The sequence below is a fragment of the Haplochromis burtoni genome, unplaced genomic scaffold, assembly GCF_018398535.1.
Source record: "Haplochromis burtoni strain Fernald_Lab_line unplaced genomic scaffold, NCSU_Asbu1 Contig_1723, whole genome shotgun sequence".
Lineage (NCBI taxonomy): Eukaryota > Metazoa > Chordata > Actinopteri > Cichliformes > Cichlidae > Haplochromis > Haplochromis burtoni.
The window spans coordinates 9244-17561 of NW_024584084.1; the positions used below are offsets into that span (position 1 = coordinate 9244).

At 37.0% G+C, this 8318-nt stretch overlaps 1 protein-coding gene across 3 annotated transcripts in view; it reads right to left on the reverse strand.

The window, feature by feature from the left end:
* LOC102311491 (deoxynucleoside triphosphate triphosphohydrolase SAMHD1) overlaps positions 1 to 7796 on the reverse strand; it is a 16985-nt gene extending 9189 nt beyond the window's left edge. The window contains exons 1-12 of one of the 3 annotated variants that reach the window (XM_042217251.1): positions 7703 to 7796; positions 6644 to 6704; positions 6484 to 6547; positions 3494 to 3654; positions 3280 to 3395; positions 3045 to 3124; positions 1545 to 1712; positions 1356 to 1450; positions 1155 to 1263; positions 961 to 1052; positions 714 to 829; positions 307 to 462 (exon numbers count right to left, since the gene is read on the reverse strand). In XM_042217251.1, coding sequence (XP_042073185.1) covers positions 307 to 462; positions 714 to 829; positions 961 to 1052; positions 1155 to 1263; positions 1356 to 1450; positions 1545 to 1712; positions 3045 to 3124; positions 3280 to 3395; positions 3494 to 3654; positions 6484 to 6516 — 1126 coding nt within the window. In that variant the 5' untranslated portion in view covers positions 6517 to 6547; positions 6644 to 6704; positions 7703 to 7796. Of the gene's footprint in view, positions 1 to 306; positions 463 to 713; positions 830 to 960; positions 1053 to 1154; positions 1264 to 1355; positions 1451 to 1544; positions 1713 to 3044; positions 3125 to 3279; positions 3396 to 3493; positions 3655 to 6483; positions 6567 to 6643; positions 6705 to 7702 lie in introns of those variants that run through there. The other 2 variants (XM_042217252.1, XM_042217250.1) reach the window with 2 other exon arrangements.
* Positions 7797 to 8318: the final 522 nt, after the last annotated feature.

Genomic DNA, 8318 nt, shown 5'->3' on the forward strand with positions numbered 1-8318 from the left:
CCCGTTTGTAGGAACTGAAAATAAAATAAATTCATAATTATAATAAAGGTCAATCAAATGGACCAATATGGCAAGGCCATGATGATCCACTTGGTAAAATAAATCCGCTTGGCATCTTTCTTGGCCTTAAGACAACAATTCTGATGGCTAAAGATCCAAACGGGACACGAAAAAACAAAAACAAAAAACAAAAAAACAAAAAAACATACGTATACAGAACTCCAGATGTTATTAAAAACATATATTTTAAACATGGCACAAACAAGTGCCTTAATGTTCTTGAATCTTGAGTGGTAGAACACTGACTTTTCATCTTTTTGTAGGTCTCCATGTTTTCTTTGGTGGGTGAGGGACTTGAGTCCTTGAACAGGATGGAAGGATCTGTTTTCAACTCTTGTTCTAGCATCCGAATCATTTCATCAGGCCTCTCGGAGGAGTGGAGTATTTTTTCAAATACACAATCTATGAGACAAATAAAAAATGTCAGGCCCTTGAGCTGCTTAATTATGGCAAAAATCGGTCAATATCAAGACTTTTCTAGTCTTTATCAAAAAAGCAGCTTTAAACTTCTCACATTTTACACATTCGCACATTTTTGTAGTGCTTTAAAAAATAAACATACACTGCTCCACAATTAGAAAAGGCAACAGCAAAATATGACCATCTACTGGCAAAGTTTAAAACATGAGTTAAGACAATAATTGCTGACTGACCTGTGAGCTTGGTGTAGGCTTCCATGTCTCCTATAGCTGTGGATAAACTGAATATTTTTCCTTCTGAGCCTTCAATCCGGATGCATTCACCTGCTTGTAAGAGGGCATCTTTGATCCTAAAATAAACAACTTCAATATTTTACTTTGAGAAACTTTTTTTTACTATACAATATAATCAGAAATTACATATGCTATATTCAGGAGATCATGCTAAATGATCAAGTATATTGTAAGAGCAGATACTCACATAACCTCTATGATCCTGGTCGTTTTGTGCTGGTAGGCTGTTCTGTGGAGTAAGCTCCTTATTTGGAACATGCTATACAGATTGCTCACCTCCTATTTAAAGTATTCCTACAGTTTAGTTTCAACTAAACATAAAATATTAGAAGCACTGAACTTTATGAAAACTAAAAAAAAACAACCCCCCCAAAACAATACCTTGTCTCTAAAGCAGATGTGGTTTATCCCGTCCACCCTACACACCCGGGCAAACACGAGGCAGCGGCGATGGTCAAAGCTACTCTGAATACCCAGATAGTAGCTATCTCTGAGAGGACATAATGTGGAAATATGTTAAGAAATCAAAATAATACATTGTAACTTATTATGTTAAAAACTGGTCTCTTTAACAGGATCTACCTGGCAATGTAGTCAAACTTGTCCACATCAATGCCATTTTTCTCATTTTCCACAATTTCATAGAGGAAGTACTTGTCCTTTGTTCGACCCATGAACTGTGAAAAAACACAGACGAATAGCACAGACATCGAATCCTACAGCAATACTAAGAACTGAATTCACTGTTTTTACACAGAAACTGATATAAACCTGGTCTTGAGTTTCATCAGTGTTCAGATGTCCTCGGATCATTTCCTTGATGAACACCAGGTCACTTTCATTTTGACCATCCACATTCAGACCATAATTCTTCATTGATGAATGGAGATTATTGGTACTCAATAAGTGATCAAACATCTTCACAGAAATCTCCTGGCGCTGAAAGATACAAAATGAAAGATACGAAAAAATCTACTCATAATAACTGTTACATGCTGTCTGGAAATTACAGAGAAGAAGGGAAACAGTTTCTTCACATACTCTGTCATTATGAACTGTATCGTTTTAAATACTCAAAATACTTGGAAATATGATGGGGAAGTTCTCACAGACAATTTTCAAAGAAAGGATGCAACATAGAAAATATCTTATTCCACCATTAACCTTATCAACAGAGGCACTCCACCAGGTAGCTGTAGCTCAGGGGGTAGATTGGGTGAACTACCTACTCGAAGATCAGGGGCTTTACAGCTGGTTCCTGCAGTCTACATGCATTTAGGCATCAAACAATGTGCTTGTATGTATTTGTGTATGAATGAGGCTTAAAGTAGTGATTTGAGTATCGAAATCCTAGTAGAGGAAGATTAAGATTACAGGTTATTTTAAAAAGCTTAAATTTTAGAATGTAACTGTTAATGGCTCTCTGTTGTTTTCATGTCTGAATCTTACAATATGAAGTAATGAAATGATTAAGGGCTTACAGAAACATGAGGAATGTACACAGTAGCTTATATTGTACACTATCAGTAACCTCATTAACACATGGACGGCTTAGGATCTAAATAATGTTGTTCTTCTACACTAAGTCCTCAGAAGCTAGTGTAGGTCCTTCGGACTTTTAAAATCCTGTGTTCCCAGCAACTTCTAACGGAGTTTGCCATTATATAAAAAACATATTGACTCTTATTTAGCTGCTTCTCATAATCTGAGTCACTGTTTTCAGAGAAAGGTGCATATAAAAATCTGTCCTCAAGTATTTTAGGATTATTTTATTAGTTGTATTACTTTTATTGGCCCAGTGAGGAGTGATGATGCTTCATAACAAAACATTTTTAAGTGGTCAAAAACATGAGAAAAGCACTGTATAAATTCCATGCCTCTTCAAAGAATAATTGTTGTATGCCTCCTGAATATACAGCATTGGAGGAAAAATTAAACACTCAGTAAACGACTGATGGAGTCTCATGCCATATAAAATCAGGTGCATGGACAATCTTTAAATTCTCTTTTTATTCATTGTCATAAACCAACAGCTGGCTCCAGCTCCATGTTTGATACACAGAAAATGAATTTGAGCATTTCAGATTATTTTTAAATCTTTCCTGGTAATCTGGTTTTCTAATTAATTAGAAAGTTTCCAAACCGATGTGAGTAAACAGTGCTAACCACTGACCCACAGTGGTACAAAATCAAGAGACCTTAACAACAAAATGCTCAAATGTGTTTGCGTTTGGTGATGCATCTCAGACATGAGAAAACTTTGCTTCTTACCTTCCTTCTACAGTCCGACAGATCTGCCCTTCTTTCCGGGATGAACATTTCCTCAAAGACAATGGAAAAGGGTCCTTGTCCTGCATACAGAGATAATACATTTGTTATCAGTGTTTGCATATATAGTTTCATATAAAAACAGTCTTCCATTGATGTTTCTTTTTGTCACATTGGCCTTATAATACACCATTAGGTTGGTGTGAATTAACTTTTATACTAGTTGTTCATCAATTACCCAGATCATGGCAAAGTCCTGCAATCTGCACACACAGGATGTCTTTAGGCGTGATATTGAGTTCTGGCTGCTTTGTACTTAGAGCTTCTGCAAACTGGCCTGCTAGGTACGCCACTCTGTAACACAATGTATGTACAACTGAGTTGCACTGTTTCAATAACTCTATGGAGGTATGGGTCAGTAGTTACCCTACTGCAGAATATCTGATAAATACCCAAGTGAATGCTCAAAGCGATTGTGAGATGCTCCAGGGAAAACAAAATAGGCCCCTCCAAGTTGCTTGATGTTTCGTAGTCTCTGAAACTGAGGTGTGTCAATGATTTTGACAAGAAGTGGGTGTAACTCTAAAAGCCCATGGATGGGATCATAAAAGACCTGGAAAAAAACAAAAATAAGACACATGTAGCTGAGTTATTTCATAAAAACTATGATAGCCAAAATAGTAGAAATTCAATATTCCGAGTATTGATTTTGTGGTCTTAAGATGTGTGATCATAAGTTGTGGGAAAACCCCCACAAGATAAAAAATAAAAAATAAAAAAATACTTTAAAAATCAAATTTTTTGTGTTTGAAAAAAACATTTCAGTTAAAAATACTAAATACATTTAAAAGAAATTAAAACTAGGTGAAATGACTGATTGGTCTTAAACTTGGACAAGAAAATACCAAACTATAAGAGATCTGATCATTTGTCACGGCTGGGGAAGCAGTTGTGTTGTGGAATGAAAGGAGGACCCAAAATGCAGGCAGCTAGTGATGTGACGTTCCGTATCGAGGCTTCAAAGCTTGTGTCGAGTAATGGAGGGGGCGTTTCCGCGATGCACGTATCGAGGCTTGCTTCATTTATGGGAGGAGCTGAAAATGATGACGTCCGAAGCCTCGCTGCCCGGCTGTACCACGTGACTGGTTCATGAAGTGGTTCGAACTTTGCCGCGAGATATGACAGCGATATAAACCCCTCAGACTTCATTCAAAAATGTGGGTGTTTGATGGAGAGTTGCGGTTAGTGAGAGTTTGGAGACCGTTTGGAGGTTTATGAGAGTGAGGAGAGAAAGTCAGGAGAGAATGGAGCCAGCTAAGAAGAGGAGGATGTCCTCCCCTGTGTGGGAACATTTTGATTTTATTCCTCCCAACAAGGTATGTAAATTTCTACAGAAGATGTATTTTCATAATACTGATGGTGCAATACAATTTATGTTAAGCTGTCGTTACTTTTGTACAAGGTGAAGTGTTTGCTATGTGCCAGGGAGCTGGGATATAACAACAACACCTCATCCATGCTTAGGCACTACAGAGCTTTGCATGAGAATAAGGGGAACACCGATTGTGGAGCAAGACCAGGTGAGCCATCAAATGCCATGATAATATAGCATGCAGTAATGTTACTAAATGATATAACAATATTATACAACTGTTATAAGTTACGTGTGTGATATTTATATTTGTGCTTTGTCTTTATTGTCTTTCCTCAGGAGAACAATCTCAAATAGATGAAGACCTGGTCAGCATGGTGATTGAGGACTCCCAGCCATTTAGCATTGTGGAGGACAAAGGATTCAAAAGATTTGTTAAATCATTAAATCCTAGCTATGTTCTCCCCACTAAAAAGGTCATAAAAGCAGTGAAAATTTAGTTTTTACAGAATAAAATGTGAACAGGCAGGACTGAGGCTCAAAGCCTCAGTGTGTAGCTGTCCATACCTCAACGTTACAAAAGCACAACTACTGTCCACACCCCAACCACACCTCACCTCACAGTAAATGATCATTTCCATTTCAAGCATTTCCAAATAATCATTTCCATACTGCCAGTATAAATATACACAGTATACTGCCATCACTACAATATACATGTTTTACACACTCCTTTTGTTGTTGACATTTACAGGCTGTGTGCAAAAGGCCACACTCTTCAAATTCATGCCAACTAATATTTTTACGTCCAGTAGGTGTCCTACTAGAGCAAATGAAGCTTCAAGAAGCTTTGCACTGGGGTGAACCAATTGGATGAAAAGCTTCAGTGCTTCATGAAGCTTCATCTGCCCATCACTACAGGCAGCCGACTGATGATATGAGTGAGGGTTTATTTACAGGTGACAGTGGCAGAAACAGACAACGAAGCATGAGAAATACTAACGGAAACCTAAACTGGGAAAACTAAATAACAAACCGGAGATCATACGAACGGGGGAGGCAGAGAGACACACGAGAACAGGACACCATGAAACACAGACGAGCCAACAACGAACACAGAGCCACACCACTATAATACACCCACTAAATATACACACACAAGGTAATCGGGTAATCACACACAGGAGGGAAGAACAGCTGATCCTAATACACATGATGACTGGAGGACACAAGCTGAACACAATGACAACAGACAGAGACCTTCAGAATAAAACAGGAAATCTAGAACACAAACTTTCTAGTATCAGCTGATGTTTGCTGGAGCCACAGCTGTAAAAGCTGCTGGTCATGTTATCGGTTTGGTTATCCAGTGAGAGGGAAACATGAAGATGAAACCAGGAGATGTTCTTACTGAATCATCAGAGCTGAACAGGTGATGGAGAAACAGGTTTACCTTTTAGGTGACATGGATGAGTTGAAGGGAAGTTCTGAACTGTTTCTGAGAGACAAATAACCCCAGGATCCTTTTCTATGTAGCTGACAGCTGGTAACTGTGTAGGGGCGGGTCTAGCAAAGTGCTGCCAGGGGGCCAGGTAGAGCATTAACAGGGAGAGGGGGGCACAAAGAAATACTTTTCTTTCTTATTCTCATTTCAAATGTCTAGCTTTTAAAAAATAATTATCTGAGTCTTACAACGAACGATTGATAGATTGATACATATATACCATCAAGACAGTGTACATCACTGTCACAACAGTGTTTGTTTTCATTCAAAGGCTTTATGATTTTTGCTATAATGGCGGGCCGGTCTCTGGTCTTTGAGTGGGAGATTGGAATTAATTTCTCAGGGTTTTTCTTGTGATTAACAAATAATTTACTTTGAATGACGTTCGTGTCTTTCATCCCAAATGAAAATTTTAAATGAAAGAATGTATTTTCCCACGAGGAAATCTAAAGGATCTTTTATCCTTGTCCTTTTGAATATTTTTGATACTGTATCAAATTAGAAAAATGGGTTTCATCAATTTATCAGTTATTGTAAGATGAAGGCCGAGAGTCATGTTAAATCACCTTGCTTTCTTTGGTGTCATGTTGATTTTCCATAGTGTTGTAGATTGGAAGATGGATACTATCCCTAAAGAGTACATTAAAAAACATAAGAAAGCATAGCAGAAACATACTAAATTAACCGCGTAAACAATGCAACTTCTTTTAACATGGACAAACTTACTCTATGCCAATTTTCTCCACCTGATCAGGAATTAGCTGACGAAGATCAGTGATGTTGTTTTCTGGGTACATAAGGAAAAGGTTATCAGTCCTGTGATCTATCAACTGTGACTATTAGACTATTATTATTAGCAATAATGGCAAGTTAAGAATGCTCTCAGATGTCAAGCCTTTAGGACGGGATGGTCCTTTTGTTTATCATTTATTTATTTATGTAGCACATTTAATTACAACAGCAATGTTGATCAAAGTGTTGTACAAAACTACAGAATAACTAGTTAAATAACTTATAATATTAGTACCAAACATCAAATACCAAATAACTCTCATACTGTATTAAAAGCCAGTGAATAAAATGTGTTTTAAGATAAGATTAAAAAAGATTGACAGTAGGAGCTTGTCTGCTGTGCAGGGGTAGATTATTTGACTTCCAGGCTTTAACTTCACCAAGACACTGAAGAAAGGGGGCAGAACAATTAGAAGTGGGTTTGTAAATTAAAAGGGGCAAGCTTTTTATTCTCTAAAAAATATACTACCTGATATCATTCCCCTCTCTTAATTTGAATAGTACCCTTTTTTTTATTTGCAATCTATGAAAATGTTTTGTTTCCATACTGATATTATTGAAAAAACTTTCGAATAACTGAACATTCTGACACTAACAAATAGATTTGTGTTACAATAGATGACAAAAATAATGTCGAATCAAAATGAATTCAATCTTAAGTAAATACTTTGGATTTCCTCGTAAAAATTAAGGGAGGAGAAAAAGAGAAATTATTAGTTCAACACATGCAGAAATTAGAACAATTAAATACTTGTATAAAGAAAAGATGTATTCAGCAATACGATGAAACCAAGTTTGTAAACAACAGAAACATTTTGCAGAATGTAATTTCCATTATACTCATATTTCTTCTTTATTTCTGCTTTCTTAATGACTCTTTGTCAATAACACATTACAGACACATTGGCAATCATTTTCATACAATCATTTGTGATAATTGCAATTTAAAATCCGATTATCAAGAGACGTGTTATGCATGTTTGTGTCAGTTACCTTGGCAACAGCAATGAATCTGACTTCAGTCTGCATGAAAAGGATGTCCTTGTTACTGATGATATGCACTTCAAGCTGTCCTCTTTATATAAAGAGATGTTTGGTGTTCAGTCTCCTCCCCCTGTGCTTTCTGTATTTCTATTTGTGTGTGTGTGTTGTGTCGCTGTTGTTTCTGTTGGTTTGTGTCGTACTGTGCGCTGTGAGGGTCGTGTGTAATGTGTGGTTGATGTTGTGGTGTGTAAGTGTTGTGTTGTGGTGTGTGTGTGTCAGTGCACATTGGCTGGCTAACAAATCCTGTTGCCTTTGTCATATTTCTACAGACCTAATAGGAACATAATAAACAATCTCAAGAAAAGCCCTTTTGTACTTTTAAGTTTATTTTCCTCTAGTCTCAGCTTGCTCAGCTACTAGCCTCCCTCTTTCTGTATTCTGTAACCTTTTCTTAGTCTTTCGAAAAAACAAAAACAAAAAAACAACAATAGACAGTAGGCAATACGGCAAAAGTAACCAGTGGTCTGTCCAGCTTTGAAAAGCCAAGGTCAGAATAGTAAACATGGTTATTTGAATTGCAATAGCTAGCTCAAATATAAAAATGTTGCACTGCAAACACTGTTGG